At 42.6% G+C, this 19,873-nt stretch overlaps 1 protein-coding gene across 2 annotated transcripts in view; it reads right to left on the bottom strand.

Annotated features, from left to right (window-relative positions):
- Positions 1 to 15,945, bottom strand: part of LOC8043772 (amyloid-beta-like protein) — a 40,575-nt gene extending 24,630 nt beyond the window's left edge. Inside the window, exon 1 of one of the 2 annotated variants that reach the window (XM_029982171.4) lies at positions 15,492 to 15,945. In XM_029982171.4, the coding sequence (XP_029838031.2) occupies positions 15,492 to 15,617 (126 nt within the window). In that variant the 5' untranslated portion in view covers positions 15,618 to 15,945. The remainder of the gene's footprint in view (positions 1 to 15,491) is intronic. The other variant, XM_029982170.4, reaches the window with a different exon arrangement.
- Positions 15,946 to 19,873: the final 3,928 nt, after the last annotated feature.

The following is a 19,873-nucleotide window of genomic DNA, read 5'->3' as shown; positions in this document are numbered from 1 at the left end:
TTTGCAATTACTTTACATAGTGTGCACATAACCTCTCTAAAGAATTTTATTTCCACACATTGCAGTAACTAAGGTGCTTCGGAAACAATGGGATTGCTAGGCTGGTGGTGGAGAGGCTTCACTGCAAAAAAGGTATGGTCTGGTAGAGTCACATATCCTCTCTCTTGGGGCAGAAGGTGGAAGGTATCCTTCAACTCCAGCACTCGCTCAACCACCAATGCTTTGCAGTGCCACTCTTTGTGTAATGAGGCAGCATGTTGATCTGCTTATATCATGTCACATTAACATACTTGCCAGGAATTCACTTATGACTTTATTAGCTTTTTTTTCTAGCGGAGAAATGAAAGATTAAAATTCTGAGCCGTTTGACCAAGCTTGTATGCACTAACAGCACAAAAAAAGGCACTTGGTACAGCCTTCTAAATCCCACAGAAAACACCTGGGTTAAACTGAACAGAGATAAGCTGGAGATTAGCTCCCCTTCACATGTAGAGAAATTGCTATTAACCGTTTAATGTAATGAATTTTCCTCCTCACTAAGAATATGCTTGTTAAAGCCATGCATGAAAGCTTTTTTTTTTTTTTGATAACTTGCACTAAAACTGAGTTGGGAGTAGTAGGAAATAACACTTGGGAGTAAGACTATCAGCTGTATTCACAAGTCGTGACTAACTAGTGCTGTTTTAAAGTTAGTATCGCGTCTAAGTAGTCGCAAACTAAGAGAAAAAATCAGCGACTAAGGATCGACTATAGTTCTGCGGTATTCACGAGCAGAAGCGACATAAAAAGATAGATCACGCACACACGTACTTATACGCCGCTGCGTAAATGGGTATTTTATCGTAAGAAAACTAATATTTAAATGTTTATCGGAAAAGAAAAAGTTACATTGAGAGGCTAATTGTTCGAGACAGAGATTTACAAAGAGAAAATTTAAAAAAAAGGCAAGGGAGAAACACGAAAGCCACATCGCCAGCGACATAACTATGGAAGCGCACGTAAATGTGTTTTTTCTCGTCGTCCAGCGCCCTGCTGAGATCTCTTTAGCAGTATCTCTGACCATTGAACATGGCTATTTACACAATATTTGCTCCTCCAATCTTTTCTAGATGTGTCCCCCAGCGTTCCGAGACAGTAATTGCTTCATTAGCGCTGGCTGCCAGCGGTGATACGAGTCGGCAATGGCGCTGAGCCGCTAGTTACCCGCTAAACACCTGCTAAACTAGCCCTACCCCATAACTAAGGTTTGTTAGTCGACTTCTTAGTCGTGCGGGGTGACTAGGCCCTAACCACGACCGGTGAATACCAAGCACTCACTTAGTGGTGACTGTCACTCGCCACGTGATTATTTTAGTCGATGTCGCTAGTCAGTGGTTAAACATGCGCTACTCGCGCCTGGTGAATACGGGTGCATGACTCTACTCAAAGTGCAGACTTCACACAAGATGCTCTGAAAATATTTTAGACTACAGACAATACATTTTATGGATAGAATTAATAAAAAAATGACAATGCCATGGGGATTAGATTTTTCAACCTGATCATAAAGGTGACTGCCTCCTTACACATGCTCAATGTCCAAAACACCTATGGGACAACGTAACCGAAGAAAGCAGATCATTTACTCTTGGGTAATTACTTCTGTTATACTCTTTCAGTGGCTAGAAGCATCAGATCTTGGAGAGTGTGGGTGATGATGTCATGCTGACTGCTTCTCTTCCTTGTTGGAAGCTGTCCAAGCTACCAAGGCTGCTATTGACAAGGAATCTCGTACACCCAAACGCTAAGGAGTATCTTACAAAATCAATTACAATTTTTACTTCATTATAATATTGGCAGATAATGTTAGCAACCTCAAAGCTTTCTCTCATGAGCTGTGGTAAGACTTCACTAACTGCTTTAACATGCAAAAACTTCAAAACTTTCTTCCTGCAACCAAGTTCCCTTTCTTAAATTTTTGGGTGTCTGGTTTGAAGAGACCCTAGCTGGACACATCATATTAATCATGCCCATCCTAAGATATCTCAATCTATTGACACCTTATACAAACTTAAAAATATTTTTTTTTTCTGTTGGCTCAAGTGTCAACTCTATTAATTAATCTAATTCCATCTTTATTTTTGCACTGCAAGAGCTAATTTAAACAGTTTGTTAGGATATTTTGCAAAATGCCAAATTTTGGAAATTGAAACAGTTTTCAACTTAAAACTTGCGCCGAGAATGCATAATTACTACAACAATGATAAGAACGCATTTTCAGAAATCTACTACACGAAAATGAGTCAATATAATCTCCAAAATAAATTCTATATGAAACCCAAAATACAAAAAAAAAAAAATTATGGATCCAAGTGCTAGCCTAAAAGAAAAAAAAAATCCTTGAGTTTTTAAATTAGCACCCTGATTTTTTTGGATTAACAAGAACTACTAACGTAATATTCCAAGCAAGCGCCCAGTCAAAATTTGGAGATAATCATGTAAAACTGGGGGATGGGTGCTCCTTAGGTCAACAATATGTAAAGATATGTCCTTTGTGCATTTTTTTTAAATGTTACAAAATTGAGGGGTGGGTGCAGAATGGGCAGATGCTTGGTATTTTATGGTAGTTGGCTTTTAAGTTTCAAAGGCGCAATGAAAAAATTTCTTATATTGTTCTCTGAATAATATTGTATGACTGCTGGCTGAAATGGATATTGGTTGTATTGTGCAACCTTTGTGCTAACTAGTTCTTTATGAATCATGACTACATGTATTCAGTCTTTAGATCGATATTCCCATGGATTGTAAGGTTCTTAAATTTGTATTATATGTTCTATATGCTTCCTATGAATCCATACTTTATGTAAAATATAATTGCTAGTTATTGTAAAATACCGAGGGGGGGGGGGGGGGGGGAACACTTTTAATAAGAACTGGGTTAATCTAGTCATGGGTGCTTGTCCGGTCAAATCGGGTGCTTAACGTATAATTTGCAGAATTTCCAAGTTTGGGAAATGTTAATAGTGGGCGCTTAAACAAAGTGGGCACTTCTGCAGTATTTTACGGTATGTGCTTTCATGATATTTATATTCTTATGTTTTTAATTTTTCTTGTATAAATGTCTTGAAATTACTTGCTAACTGCCTTTAGTTGAGTGATACGATTGTTTAAGTAAACAAACAAAACACACAAACAAAACTGTTTTACCCAGATTATGGAATGGGGTCAATGCAATCACACCATGCGTTTGCTTTGCTTTTACTTTTTTCTTTGCTGAGCAATGTAAAAGCAAGCCGCCTCTCTCGGAAAGGCAGTTTGTGATTGGCTGACGTGTGCCCGTCGTCACGCCGTTGGCAACTCCGCTGGATTTTGCGCTCCAGATCTTTCCACTCAAAAAGGGGCGTGGCACGAACTTCTATCATATTTTTAGTAGGAAAATAGACGCCGCAAAAGTATAATTTTTGGATTTCTAGGATGCTTGGAGCCCGTAGAAGGAGTTATCACCAAGAACAGACAATCTCAGAGACGTGTTTAGTGCACCTTTAAGAACCAAGATACATTTGTGATATTGTTTATTGTTTTTATTAATCGAAATATCCTGGAAGTTCAATGGAAATATTATTATGATCAAAACAGAATGCATGGCTTTGATATACATCCTTCTGAAAAAGAATGAAATAAAATGTTTATTGAGGTTTCAAAACAACGTTTGTGCAAGTTTCAATAGTGAACTTTTTTCGATTTTTTATAACATGACTGATCTGCTGAAAGTTAAAGCAAACCACCTTTCCCCTCCCCTCCTTCAGAGGGTTTCATAAACCCACAAATGAATGACTGTGCAGTAAAGTTCAGATTTCCAAGATTAGAGTCTGCTGCTCTGGCTCAAATGACAAACTGCCTCATAAAACACAAACACTGATGCTACCACAACCTCCAGTAGCTTACTTATAAATATATTATCTGGTAATTGCGGACTGTGTCAATGCAATCACACCATTTTTTTATGATGTAATTAACCAGCATTAGAACAGCATCAGCACCACCAGGTACCACACCCCATTCCACTAACAGATGCTGGCTCAGCTACCATTTTTTTCCATAAAGTCATCAACATTTCATTTCATTTACTGATACCTCACTAGCACCTCGCCGGGCATACTTGAGGGGGAAATTTTACACGGTTCAGATAAAGCAGTTGTTTCGTATGAATACGAAAGGCACATATCAAATAAACATAATACACAAAATTTAGATACAATGCGGCACGGCAAAAGAAAACACATTTATCAATTTTCTGGTACATTTCACACGCACTTCTAAATTCCACAGTTTTCTATAGATACAATGTCGGCTGGCAGTTTATTTCACTCAGTAAGTGTCAATTCTAAAGGAGAAGTTTGGAAAATTTTTGTTTGGCATGGTTGTAGACATATTTTATGATGATGATCTAGTCTAAGAAAAATGTTACGAGGCGGTTTTAGCAGTATCAGCTTCAGAGGAGAGTTTTTATAATAAATGTTGTGCAGGAGGGTAAGTCGCAAGATCTGTTTTCTTGTAGAAAGAAGAGGTAGCTTGGCTTTCGTTTTCAACTGTGAGATGTTTGTAAATAATCTTTGAAAATGAATCTAGCTGTTCTGTTTTGTATGGATTCGATATGATTAATTAATAGTATTGTGGAGGGTTCCATATAATGCATGCATATAGTATCATTGGGACCGAACATATGATGTGTAAGCGAGGAAATATATGCCCGGTGGTACCTGATACAGACTGTCTCATGAAGCCTAATGAGCGACTTGCCTTGCTAGTCACATAATGAGCATGTTCACTCGTTTCATTCAAAATGAGTCAAAGGTACCTGTAATTTCATTATTTTTCAAGTTTTTGGTTAGGTACTTATTTTGTAATCAAACGTTCAAAATGACTCAAGGTACTTTTAATTTGATTCTTTTTTCCAGTTTTCAGTTACTTATTTTATAATCAAACGTTGATAGTCATTTGCCAGTGATCACACCATGAGAAAAGAATGTCCAGGTCACGCTGTAGTGAAAGGCAGTCTGTCAGATTTTGTTATTGCTTTATAAATCCCAAAATCGTCGGCGAAAAGCCTTATTGATGAGGAATATTAGTGGGAATGTCATTAATATAAACAAAGAATAAGAGAGGGCCCAAAACTGACCCCTGTAGGGCTCCCAATTTTATATGAATACTGTTGGAAACCCTGTGTTCTGTTGGTTAAAAATTCTTGAATCCAGTTAGAGAACTACCAATGTTCAAGCATTCAAGTTGTCTTAGTAGACATCAGTGTGTCGAACCGAAAAAAATACGGGTTCGGTTACGGTTCAGGTTCAGGTAAATTTATTTTGTTCCGGTTCAGTTCCGGTTCGATTAATTCGATCCGCGAACTGGTTCGGGGCGCTGAACCGTTTCGCGAACCGGTTCGGAAATTATAAATGACAAATTGCAACATCAAAATACATTACAAATAAAACATCTGAAATCAGCACATACGAAACGGGATACATCGTAGTGTAAGGCTCAGGGATTTCTACCAGGAATGGTTTCTTTATGTGCACTCAAAGGTTACCTCACCGACGTTTACGCATTCGGACTTCATCTAATTGGGTCCGACGCAGTAGCTGTAAAATCCGCGACCTCCTTACAAACCCACTTACAAGTAGAACTCGCTAACTATCCCGCCACCTCGGCGTGTAAGCAATTGAAGGAACAGTGGGGACAAAATACAGCTTTCTTTATTTGAACTGGCCTTCGGTAACTCAAATTAGACCCTTAAAGAAGTTTTCATTAAACAAGATACGGAATATGAAAAACACTTCACCGAACGCAACGCCAGAAGGACGTAATAGGATAAATATTAAAATAGAAGAGTTCGCTGTCTCACAAATATGTTAGCTTCTAAGTGCCTACACGAAACCGGATGCATTATTATCAAACTCCACAGCCTTTTCTTTTCTCATTCCGATGGAAGCAAGCTTCAAGAACTCGCGCGTTCTAGAAACGTGTTATGAAATGAGCACACAGCAGCATTTAGGATTTACGAGATTGTAGGAAAATTAAATCCCGTGACGCGATTTTTTTTTTTGCACAGCCTTCCAATTTTCTTTTTTCCGCGCAAGCCGCGACCAGCGCAATACTGGTTCCTATGTCAAGATTCATGGATGCAGCGTTTGTCAAGATTCATGGATGCAGCGTTTGTCAAGATTCATGGATGCAGCGTTTATATTCCTAAGACTGAGTGGAGAAGAAAAATATGTAAGCGAGGTGTGTGTCGGTTGACGGCACTTAAAAAACAAATGGCATTGATAGCACATTCATTGTCAACAGCGCGTGGCCGAACTGTTTTGACATGAGCCGGTAACCGTTATTTTTTTCCGGTCCAGTTCCGGTTCGGGTTTATCGCGATAACAATATAACGGTTCGGGTTTGGGTTCAGTTCCGGAAAAAATACCGGTTCAGTTCCGGTTTTCGGTTCGGTTCTGGTTTGACACCCTGGTAGACATTTGTATGGTTCCCTGTCAAACGCTTTGGACAAGTCAAGAAAGATAGCATCTGTTTGAACATGCGAGTGCATTTTTTACTAAGGTATGTAACTAATTAAAATAACTGGGTTTCACAAGACCACTCTGTACTAAAGCCATGTTGATTGATAAAAATGAAGTTATTATCTACTAAGAAGTTCATTTTATGAGTATACAGAACATGTTTGAGAATTTTGCAGGAAACACTGGTGAGAGAAATGTGTCTCTAACTACAAAACAAAGATGTACTACCAGAATCAACTGTTGTGCTAGTTGGCTATACATTGGTAAAAATCAAAAGCGCAACCACCAAGGAAAGAAGGAGGGAACAGCACAGAGTGCTCTGTCCTGTCCCCTCTTTTTCTTGGTGTTTGCACTTTTGATTTTTAACAATGCACTACCAGGTTAGTGTACTGGGGTAATAATGGTGTGTTTTCAATCTAATCTGGTAAAATGCTTTGGCCTAAAGATTGCTGAAATAACTATGCGAGTAGAATGCCAAAATAAGATATTTGCAAACTTGATCAAATGTAGTATGAAGTGAGTAGGACTGGGTTTGTGTGAGCACATGCTCACTGTTACCGGAGTCAATATGTGAGGCAGATATCCAGGACTGTAAGGTGCAAATTTTTCCTTTAGGTGCTGCCTTATCATAAGGTTATGACAGTACTTACAGTGTATCCTGCAAGCACAGAGCAAGAAAAACATACCCGGAATTCCAGGGCATGCCATGAAAGATGTGTGAATAGTCTATTGTGCAATGGCAGCTGACAGCACAAGGATGTGTGCCATCAGTACGATCATTAATAAACATTGCCTCCTCAGATTAGCTAAATTTATTCGGATCTTGTTCAACTAAATCAAAAGTCCACACTGTAACTGAAGCCCACAAACTAGGTAAAAATGCTAAATAAGTCAGAATATGGATCGCTAATACGTGGTACAGTAACCCTAGACAAGCATCCTTAAAATTTCGCTTTACAGCATCGCTTGAAATTAATTTGGTAGAACTAAAATTTCAAGAGCCATTAGTGGCCAAATTTAGAGTTTGAAACAAAATACGCTTAGCATCTGTGAACAGCTAAGTGCACGTCTTTGACCGCATGAAGATAAATCCTCCTGGCTCAATGGTTTCACCGAGAGTGGGGAGCCACAACTTTTCAAACAGGTCTCCAGCTGTGGAAAGTAAAATATATCAAAAGCCTATGTAGCTGAACCCGGGGCTTTCAAACAAATTCGTTTTGTGTATTAGCAAAACCGAGTTCTCGTTTAAACTTTTGTTTGTGGCAAAACTGATACCCAAGATCACAGTATGACAAATGAACTGCTAAAAATTAACCCTTGTGTAAAATTACATGCCTCCACACCCGGCCAGTCATTTTTGAAATTTGTTTCATGCATGCCTAATCTCTTAGACATGATGGAAGTCAGCTATGCTTTCACATTAAGAGTAAAAATAAAAGAAAAAGAAGGCTTCCAAAGGCATCAAGAAGCAAAAAGTTACTGGACAATAAAAGATGATATTTCATGCTGCCAACCTTTCTGAGGATCTGCATCAAATAATAAATACATCAAGAAAAAAAAAAAGACTTGCATGAACAGGTGCTTTAGCTTTCATGTATATTCTTTAGGTGTTTACAACTCCATATTCTAACTTTTTTTCAATTGAAAAAAAAAAATAAAATCTACAAAACATAAAACAGATGCTCTCTCTGTCTGTAATGTCAGTCTTACTTGAATATAGTCACCTCAGATGATTTTAGTGGACAATGCACAATACCAATCAAACAAAAGTATGTCAGTGCAATGTGTGTTCAGAGTGAAACTCACAAGAGCATCTGCTTTATAACCACCGGGTCTGCAACAAAAGCTTTTGCTTAACACTGTAAGTAACAAATGACCGGAGTATATAATGTATGTACAAACCTGAGTCAGGTAAATGCTTACTTACCCCCAATGTTGTCAGAATTTACTAATACATTTGGGGGTGAGCTTGCTGGATGCTTCACATTATAATTGCATTCTGCAGAGTGAAAATTAGAGAATTTAAGAAATTTAAGAACCAACATCATTCTCATCTGAATAATGATACAGGCTTAATGGGACAATGATAGTGAACATGGTATATCTGTACCCATTTCTTATTTGTTAAATACTGCCCATAATCAGTTGCACTACAGGTATGAATCAGCACCCACATTAAGGAGGTAAAGCTAAAATGCAAATGTTAACGATTTGATGAATTCCTCTACAACATAAATGAAAAGCCTTTGCTTTGCTATTAACCTCCCAAATGCATTCTCATTCCTGGCAAAAATACATTCTGACAATGCTTCATGTTGACCTCAACTGAATATGTCGCCCATAAGATATGGCTGCATAGTGCAGCATCCTATGATGACAACTATTAAGGAGACAAACCAAGCCAGTCTCATGTCTAATCCTTCATCTTTTGGAAATTCCAAAAGTACACCAGTCACTTGGTAGTTCCAATGATTCCACAGTTGACTCACACCCCTGAAGCCTCCCAGAATATGCCCACCAACTAGCCTAGCCCTTCCTTCACAACTACTATAGACCATTTTACTGAAAGAGGGCGAGAAAGAAGAGGGGGGAAGGCCTACCGGCACTTCCCCCCTTGCTGGTGCATTAGAAAGAGTGAAAGTCCCGGATGAGAGGCTTCGCCGGTGTTGGGTGCGTGCATAGCCCGAACTTGGTTTGTGCTTCCTTCTCCATTTTAAACTCCCAAACTTAATTAGAGCCATAACTTCAAAGACAACGGTCCCCCGGTCATCGGGACACCATTGCTCGGTTATAGGGTGCACAAATAACGACAGAAAGCATTGAATACTTTCTGAGGACCTGTGTAGCTTGCACGAAATCTGGCAAGGCGAGTGCAGCTGCAATACTTTCCACATGACCGCTATCTCCGGCAGCAGTGGGTTGCATCCATAAACCGAAAAGACTTTTCCCCAACGCCATCATCTCAACTGTGCATGGAACATTTTGTGAATGGAGCGCGCACCAAGCGCTGTACTGTCAATGAACCGGGGGTAAGCTAGCAAGGTGCGTGCAAGTTTTCTTGTGATAATTGCGGTTTCAGCTTGTAACTTTTTGTAACTAAATTTATCTTAATATTGATAATTTGAAGTGGTGTGACTGACTCGATTTTATCATCTCAAACACTTAGTTGAAGGCTTGTCTTATTTGAGGATCCCGTGTCAACGAGTATGTCTTTTGTCGAGAACTGAAAACAGCGAAGTCGAGATGGGCCCATAGCCGGAGCAAGCTGATCAATATGATTCGTAATCGATGCATGAGAATGTTTCAACTTTCAGCAGCTACATTATGTACTAATTTTGAAAATAAGAATAATCTTGTCGCATTCTGACGATCAACATAGGTTCACGGCTCTCTGGTATTGCGCAGGAGATTGCTATTCAGGAAAATTGATAAAACTAACTTTTCGACAATTTCCAGCCACACCCAGCGGCGGAAATCAGCCTTCAACTAAGTGTTGTAGATATTAAAATCAAGTTAGTGTAACCACTTCAAAAAATCAATACTAAGATAAATTCAGTTACAAAATGTTACAAGCTGAAATGGTAATTATCACGAGAAAACTTGCACGCACCTTGCGAGCGTACTCCACGTTCATTGACGATACAGCGCTCGGTGCGCGCTCCATTCACAAAATGTTTTGTGCACAGTAGAGAGGATGGCGTTGGGGAAAAGTCTTTTTGGTCTACGGACGCAACCCACTGCTGCCAGAGATTGGGGTCATGTGGAAAGCGATGGAGCTTAAAGGGACACTCCACAAAAATTGTTTTGTTTTTTTTGCCAGGCAACTCATTATAATGTCAGAACACTACCCAATCAATATTTTGCTACAGCGTCACATATATGTTTTAATAAAGTCGAAAAATTAAACTGCTCAAAACCGAAACTGGACTGGGGAGGAAGAAGAAATATAGAGGAGAAAGTTACCGGAAGTAAGGTTGCTGTGCAGCTTTTTTTTTCAATCAACACATTTCAACTATATTTAGAAGCCACGAAAAATGGGTGTCTTATTTTCAGTCTATTTTTAGTATTGAGTGTGTGTCTTTGATGACCCACGACTTGGTGGTTGTGGCTAAACCATAGAAAACGGCTTGTGACCACGGAGTAGAGAGTGAGCACGACTCAAAACGGCCAGTTCTGGATAAGTGGTTTTCGGGTGGAAAGAAAACAAATTTCGAGCAGAAAATTGTGCTCTGGGTAGTTGGGCTCTCATATGTCATGTACAAATAAAAACCTTGGCGTGTATAAATACCCTGTCAGTGTTACTTTAAAGATATTGCAGCCGCACTCCTATTGACAGATTCACTGCAAGCTACACAGGTCCTCGGACAGTATTCAACACATTATGTCGTTATTCGTGCACCCTATAAACGAGCAATGCTGTCCCGATGATCGGGGGACTGCCACAATCCAAGCCCGTGGCTCTAATTAAGTTTCGGAGTTGAAAACAGAGAAGAAAGCGCGAACGAAGTACGGACAATGCATACATTAACACCGGTGAAGCCTGTCATCCGGGACTTTCCCTCTTCTTAACGTACCAGCAAGGAGGAAAGAGTCTGTAGCCCTTTCCCCCTTCTCTGTCGCTCTCAAAATGGCACTACCCATGATAAAATGGTCTATAGTGCCCAACTTGCAACTTGATTTTTGTGTCCTCGCTAACAGCTCCCCTGTAATATAAATTTAGAGGCCACACCCACTGCTCGGTCACATGTCTACAATCATTCAAGGGCTTTAATTTTTTTTTTTTTGTATATCAAAATTTAATTAAAGCAATTAAACTGAACAGAAAAGTTGGGACTTTCCGGGTGAAAGAGACTATCAGACAAATTGAGAACACCTGGGGCCAAAAAGGCCGTCAGTATGGAAATCACTTGAGTTAAGCGTTGTTGTCGATGCCAGATAGGGATTTACTTTCGGTGGCTGGTGATGCCGAAATGTACAAAGTGTATCAGTCCAAGTAAATAAATAAAAATTCTAAACAGGTCCATGAAGTTGTGGCTGGCATATGCTGGAGGTGACTCTTCTTGTGCCATTTAATTCCATTTGGCGATTTTCATAGAAGATAAATGTCAGACTTCAGTTGACGGGCCTGCCACTTATCTTATATCCTGAGCATGCCGTAAGCAAAGGTATGTATAACAAATAATTTATTTCCTACTTAGCGAGCACTGTGAATTGCTGTTAATGAATACTTTACAAGGGCCTATAGGAGGGCCGGTTTCCTCCACGGCCTAAGATGAACTATCAAAATATTTCTTGGATACTTAATTTCTTTAAAAAAAAAAAACAAGGCAAGACAATATCACTTTTTTTTTATATATACACCAACTCATGTTTACAAACAAACCGGAGCGCCCCTAGCGGACGTCACCGGCGCCGCGCATGCGCCGTGGATGGTGGGCAAGAAGCCCGCCGTCGCCCATAAACAGACCATTGAATTGCGTTGTTGTCGGCGTCGGTGGGAGTCCCCGTGCTCTTCTTCGCGTTGGAATTGTTGATTCTACGTCCTCCTAACAATGTCTGACTACTTGAGCGGCTTCAGCAAAACTATTGAGGCAAAACTTTGCGTGCATAATGTGACGTGTGGCGATTCATTTTACGTGGACGCCGCAGAATGGGCGCTAAAGCCTGACTCCCACGTCGAGATTCTGCTCGCTATTTTCAGTCGCGACGTCGCTCGGACTGCAAAAGCGTGGACCGTAGCTGAGATGGTGGACATCGATACTGAAAACCTCAAGTAGAATCGGGCATTACAAGTCGGTGATGGCCACTGGTAACAATGATCAACAACTTCTTGTATCTGTTTACACTTAGCCGACTTACCCCAACCAACCTTCAAAAGTGTTTTGAGGCCTGCACTTAGTTCTTATCGCAATTACCGGGTGAGCGTTTTGTTTACGAGCTGCTGTCGTTTGAACGAACTAACGACAAAAAGCAGCCAAGTTTGAAAGAGCAGACGACAGTTCGAACGCACGCGCAATGGAGTACGGGCAAGAAGCACCGCGTCCCGCGTCAACAAACCATTCGAATGTCACGTTGTCGGCGTCTGTGTGAGTCTGCATACTCTTTTTCGCGTTGGAGTTGTCGATTCTACGTCCTCATCGCAATGTCTTACCACTTCAATCGCCTGAGCGAAATTATCAAGTCTCGTTACGCCGCTAAACTTTCCGTAAATAATTTGACGTGCGGCGATTCATTCGCATGAACGCTGCAGAATGGACGCCAAAACCATGATGAGATTCTTGTAGCTATTTTCGGTCGCGACGTCGCTCGTGCAGCAAAAGTGTAAAAGGTAGCAGCGATGATCGACATCGATACTGAAAATCGGAAGCGGGAACAGACAAAGCGTAACAAGTAGGTGATGGCCACCGGTACCAATAATTAACATCTTGTATCTACTGTTTACACCGAGCCTACGTAAGTCTTTTGAGGCCTGCAATTACTTCTTATTGCAATCACCGGGTCAAAGTTTGGTCTATGGGCCGCTTTTGTTTGAACGAGCAGACGACAAAAAGCAGACAACTTTGAAAGAGCAGACGAAAGTTCGAACGATCAGGCGGCCGTGTGAATTTGAAGACGCACTGAATCCGTGGGTGGTCCGGACAACTTGGGGGTTTTCTCTCGGTCATGTTGGAACAAAGCAAATACATCTGGCGACTACAAATTGTGGCCCGCACACGCAATTGTAGTTCGACAGCGTCAGGTTTGCCCTTTTCACGGCTGCTATCCACGTTCTCGGACGAACGGAGGGTGCAAAAACACATGAAAACTAATCTTCAAACCTTCCCAGGCTCTCTTGGTAAAGCCTCCATCGCAGCATTTTGACGAGAAGGCAGGTTTTTTGTCTCGTTTCTTCCAAAGGAACACAGGAATGCATGTCTGGCACGGCGACTTCTGCCCACCGCCCGAGACCGGAAGTGCGTCCGGCGCGCCACCACCGCGGCGTGACGTAGGAGAGTTGAGTTGGTGTATAAATTATCTGCGTCACTATGGGAGCCTTTTCAAGCCTGCTAAATTATTAGAAAGTTGGTGTCCACGAAAATAAATCGTTGAGCAGTAAACATGTGAGTTTATCTGTTTTTCACAATTCTGTACACTGCTCATTCACTACAACCGAAATTAACGAAGAACTTGGCCGAAATTAACGACGAACATGACCAAATCCAAGATAAGGTGTTTGTAGAAAACAACAAACAAAAAAACAATGATAATAGATTTCTGCAGCTCAGCCAGGTTGAAAGGTGGATCGCATGCACAGTGTCAAAAATGCTGAAATTGACGAGAAATTTGAAAAGGGATATGACAGGTCCTGGGGAGGCACTTGTTCAGGGTGACTTGGAATTACGTTCAAAAACTGTGTAACCATGGAATTGGTCGAAAATTAGCGATCACTAGAGAGCTGAAGGAACACCATTCTTATGATTCCTCAAGTGTAGGCCGGGCGCTTGGGCATATAGCAAATGGCCTATTCACCGACCCCGCTGATGGCCACATCAGCGGATGCACAAATTTTCCCCACCCCCTTTCACAAAACGAAAGCCCGCCCAGCCAGTTTTACCCCACTGAATATTGGTTCCCATCCAGAACATCAAGACAGGTTTACTTCTTTAACTGGTCAGCAGTAACAACAATCACCAGGGGCACCATATTTGTTTCCGCGCTGTCAGCAAAGACTCGGTTGTTTGTTCGCCTAAGCACACGAACAGCTGCAAAAATTCGAACACCCCTCCCTCGGGCGCGGGCGTTCACGAGAGGCTTGCCCGCAATGTTCTCTGACCCCTTTTCTTCTTTCCAGGCGACCCTGAAATGCGTTATAAACTTCGGACGTTTGTCTAGCGTGCATAAAAAGCCACCACGATGCGAACAAACTATTCGGCTTTCGTACAAAGGATGCGTGCCGCGCGTGCTTCGATGCGCGTGCGGGGTGGCACGGGCACCGCGCGCGTCAGACAGTGGAGCACGCCATCCGATCGAATCCGATGGGTTTCTCCGCGGTATGACGTCGCCGAGTCGAGCCGTCAAGAACCCGTTCGTTTAGCGAGGTTTCGCCCGTTCCACTGAAGTCCGAGGATCTCGCAAAACAATCAACATTTCGTTTAAAAATTTACAGCACACACACATACAAAAAAAAAAAAAAAAGTTAAGGCCTAAAGAGTTCGTTCCCTGACCTCGCATCTATCCCATGTAGAACAAAAACAGGAAAAACAAAAAAGGAGTGGCTAAAAGGAGAGAAATCTGTAATTAAAAAAACAGTGAGTAGCTCAAACGCGGGCTCGACCATGTGGTGTCGAGCATGAGAACGGAAGGGGTAGGTCTTTTGGTTAGTGTCCAAACCCGGTGCGGGCACGAACCCAGGACGTTAGATAACAACAAGCAAGCACACTGAGCCTGGCGAATATCTGCGCTCGCCCAAAGGCGTAGAGCAGGCCGAGCAAAGCGTTCATCGAAGCCCCAGTTGTTAAGGGACGTCATATACAGCCAGCGTACAATCGTACGATCCCGTTTCGTTTTTATTTTTTCGATTCAATGCGAACTTTCTCGAAGGTTTACGCGATGCTGCCGCCAGCGCGCTTGAGTTCGGACTCCAAAACTCAGATGGAGCGTAGCCTGTCGCAGCTGCCCGAGCACGCGAGCTGCGTGATATCAGAGCGGATTTGGGCCATCGGCGGCGATGGCTGATTCGTTTGCCCTAACGTCGGCTGTCAGCGTCAGACACAACCCCGTCACTAGCTGGGAATCAGGAAACGTCACACTGATGAGAGAAACGGGGTTTTATCGCAACTGCGAGGTACTGAGATTGCAGGCGGGCGATCGGCGCTGATAAAAGAGCCCGTCGAATTCGATCGACCGCCGCAGATTGAGGTTCGCCGCCGAACAGCGGGGGAGGAAAACATGGACGTCCGAGTTACTTACTTCAACGTAGGCTTCCACGCTGTCGGACGAGACGTAGACGAGCAGAAACGCCAGGGCGGCGGCGTACGGGATCATTTTGATGTTAGGCACCGTCTTGGGGAATATGATTTTGTGGGCCCCGTGCATTCCGCCGCAACCGCTGCAGTGGGTACGCCCTTGAGTACACGGTTGAAAGCCCGTCTCTGATTGGGTGCCACGCCGCGATGGCACTCCGCTAGACGTATGGCGGCCGGCCTTGCTTGGGGCGCCTACGCGCCTGCGCTCTGGCGCCCACTCGCTTTGCCGTCACTGCCGTCGCCGCTACCACCGCTACGCGAGCAACTCAACCAACTCGACTTGAAAACTTGGTGCCGCTCCGTCTGATGGCTGCAGCCGGCTGGACAACGCGACAAGCGGTGACGGCTCCCCCCAGAAACCCCGCGTGGTCGCCCAGAGCGGATGAACCGGATAAACTGCTCGGGTGGTCACAGGTGTTTTTACTCCCATCCTTCATCCCCTGCAACGCCGACACTCGCGTGCCAGCGCAGTATTTATTTTTGTGTGAGCTCGTAGTATTTTGGCGCTGAATAAGAATATTTTTCACGGCGGCACACCTTGGAAGTTTCGAGAGCACGTCTAAACTGGGGAGACAAGACAGACACGTCAAGTACTGGAGGTTTACTACTACTACTAAAAATGAAAAGGCAGAACCAAAAAAAAAAAAAGTATTTTTTTAGAATTAAGTAGCGCATTTTTCTGCCCACAAATAAAAATCTAGGCCAAAGAAGCAACAAAAAAATGTCAAAGTACGCCAAGCTTTTTTTTTTTTTCCCCCTCTTTTTCCAATGAAGGTGCAAAGGCGGCTTTGGAAGGTGTCAACCCACAGCGTACATTATAATAACTCTATGTGTCAACCCCGCCTATGTCAACACCCGAAACGGCCGGTGTCACGAACGAGATCAGTGGTCGAAAAAGTGTTCTTACAAAAAAAAAAAAAAAAAAAAAAAAAAACTGTTGAGCAATTTTTTTTTTTTTTTTTTTTTTTTGTTGCGCTGTTATGTCGTTGGTGCGTTGATGCGATTGCCGAAGAACCAGCCGAGCTGAAGTTATGCTGGTTCCAAGATCTCCGACAGATGAGCAACGTCATTAGCTCTCGCAATCGCCTACTGCTGCTCAAACACTTCGGTGATTCTATAAGTGCCTCGTCAAAATTAAAATCTACGTTAATTTTTGCCATTCTCCAGTTCTGCACCTAGCGCGAGCAAAGCTAAGAAGTGCGATTGTGTGACGTCACCCAAGAATGAAAGACCGCGTTTTACGGCTTCACGGTCTGATTAGCCGCAGCACTGATGACACAGAGATCAGTGAGCCGCAGCTTGTTCCATGTTTGCGACTTATTCCACGCTTGATGATAGCCTCCTCGTCGTTCAACGATGCCCTGGTTGCACATGCGTTGCACGCTGCTGACAAATTCAAAGGGATTACGCGACGCGCTGAAATATAAATGACTCCAGCCGTTCAAAGGGCTCTCGCAAGAAACTATTTTACGGAATCACGGCAACATACCCAAGGAGTACACTAATAAAAAAATAATAATAATAATAATATCGGTTTTAAGAAGGTAGGGCGAGGGAAAGGAAGACCGGGGAGGAGGAAGCGGACGGAACGCTGGAGAGGAGAGGGGGAAAGATCCTCCTCCTCTCCAGCGTTCCGTCTGCTTCCTTCTCGGCCTCTTTCTCTAGCCTTACCTTCCTGAGCTGTAACATACTGCAGAAAAGTGAACCGTAACAATTTTGCACCGTAGAAATAATTATCCGCCTGGATGTAGCGGTTAAGATAAGATGCTCAAGTTTCAAACCCTAGGGTTTTGGCAATCGAGCGGTTTTTTGGGTTTTTTAAATAAAAAAATGGCATCTGCTACCAAAAACGGGCCCCATTTTTTCATCGAAAATTTTGGAAAATCGCTCATAAGTTATCATTTTTTTAATCAGATTTGCGCAGTTCTGAAACTTTAACATCTGTTCCCAACTAACCCGTCTCAACCGCTGTCTCAGGACCAACTGTCTCAACCGCTAGTGGGTGCTCTGGTGAAGTCTGCAGTAGAGTTCCTGTATATGCTACCTATTAGGGAGCCTATACAGGAACTCTAGTCTGCAGCAGGCCTTCGGCAGTGCATAGCTTGTTTTCGCAGTGTAAGAAAAAATGAAGTTTTTTTAGACATTTGTGTTTTTCTTTTTATATAACACACCCTGTCCTGTTTTTTTTTTGTTTTTTTTTTCCCTATTTTAATATTTTTTTAACAGAAGAGATTTTTCCCAGCACAGCGCTGCGCCTCTGCTGCACGCTGCATTCCCGTTTCCTCCTTGGTTGTCAAAATACATAAAGACCAAACTAAAAAAAAAACACTAAGAGGAATAAAAAAAAAAAAAAAAAATGGGGCAGTGTGGTGACGACTTGCTCCAGGGATTTCAGTTAATCAATGACGAATCACCCAGATACTTTACACGACTGGCCAGATTGCATAACATATTGATAAATGCGAAGCACAGAAAAAGAAAAATGAAGGGGGAGGGAGGGGACGACGCGCGATCGATGCCTGCGTTGTAGTGCCACGAAGCGAATGAAGTACGAATGGTTGTTTCCCGCTGTACTTGAGGCCGAAACTGAGTTCTTTCAACCCTCGCGCATCGGAAGCACCATAGAAGGCGTCGCCCTCGCACTTTATGATTTTTTTTTTTCCAAGTTAAGACAGGCATGTCTCAAAAATAAATTTAATCGGAAACAAAATTTTATTTTCTGCCCCATAGTTGTTATTTACGAATTTTTCGATTTGCGGGCGAAACCGAAACGACCACTGTGGGATGATGATGATAGCGTTTGTACCCTGATTGGCGAGGAGGAAGCAGACGGAACACTGGAGAGAGGAAAAGGTTTCCCCTTTCCTCTTCAGCGTTCCGTCTGCTTCCTCCTCACCGACCTTCCTTTCCCTCGTCTTTCCAGTAAACGCTCCTACTAGGAGGGGCACTAACCTCCTTGAGGAGGGTGCACGTTGCAATATTGGTGAAGCCTAGTCCTAAAAAGTTTAAACGATATTGCGCCCAACGTGACCGCAGATCTCTCTGGCGATTGGTGCGCGTGACATGTCACGTGCAAAATGGATGGTTGATTGTAGAAGTACAGGTTTAAGGGTTCCTTGCAGGCTTGCGCGCGCTCCGTCCGGTAGGTTTTATCACATCGAAGGCTAGCTACGGTCACGTGATGTGGTCATGTTAGGCTGATACGTGAGGAGAGGAGGAAAATGAGAAAAAGACGAGGCATCAAGGGAGCATGGCTTGTGGAGGCCACGCGGCTGACGTCATGCCCTCTCCTACCCTTCTATCCTCCTTGCTCCTAGGCCATTGCCATGTTGCTGATGGTCATGCTGATGGTGATGCATAGTGATACGGCTGGTCAGAGCGGCTGGTGCGATTCTCGCGCCCCCTATCAGCTAGAAAATTTTCTGCCACTCTCTTCGACTGTTGAAGTCCGCTCTGCGTGATTCTCTGTTTCGCGGTTTTGCATTCAATGTTTCATGGCCTCTTTTGAAAGCTTCCACTTATTTTTTCTGATGCATGCTGCGTACCCTTTCTGTGTTATCTTCCACTGTGAGAAATAGGGCTGCTTAGTACCTGCAAATCAAGCGTTGGAAAGCGAAGACAGGGAAGGACGTCGGACGGCCCTCGACACGATTTTGCAAGTTTCGGTTTCGCCCGCATATCGAAAAATTCGTATTGTCATAAATATTGGGTAAAAAAAAAAAAATTTTTTTTTTCTACGAACATTTATTTTGAGACTTTGCTGTCCTATTTATATATTTAAAAAAAATTCCCTAGGTTTGTGTTTTTTTAAGGCATACTGTAGCTTCTTTTCAGACTAGATGCGGACCCCACGTTGGGCACCAGTCAGTACTCGACAAAATGTCACAGGGTGTTTCAATGAAACACATGCGATAAGCCTTTTGATGAAACGACACATGTCGAAGAAACAATCTGTCAATGAAACGTCGCATGTCAACGAAACAATCAGTTGATGAAACATTATTCAACAACCTGATTGCCCCGTCTCCCCAGTAGGTTTGAGCAATCGTCCTGTGGTGTCAGTGGTGTAGCCAGGGAAAGGGCTTATAAGGCTTCAGCCCCCCATCTAAATTATGGACATCCCGGGCACCTCAGCCCACTTCACTTTACAAGACTCAAGAGATGCCACCCGATTTGTTTGAATTATAATGTTTTTTCCTTCGGAAAAGGGAATGTAAACATCCCGGCAAAAAAAAAAAAAAAAAAAATACTGTTCTTATGTGTGATGACAGCTACCAATGGCAACCAATAAAAGACAAGTCCTGCAATATACCTACATCAAGCAAC

Source organism: Ixodes scapularis, unplaced genomic scaffold (assembly GCF_016920785.2).
Source record: "Ixodes scapularis isolate PalLabHiFi unplaced genomic scaffold, ASM1692078v2 PGA_scaffold0__279_contigs__length_252992795, whole genome shotgun sequence".
Taxonomy (NCBI): Eukaryota; Metazoa; Arthropoda; class Arachnida; order Ixodida; family Ixodidae; genus Ixodes; species Ixodes scapularis.
Note: the sequence above shows the minus strand (reverse complement) of the source record. Positions and strands in the feature narration are given on the sequence as shown.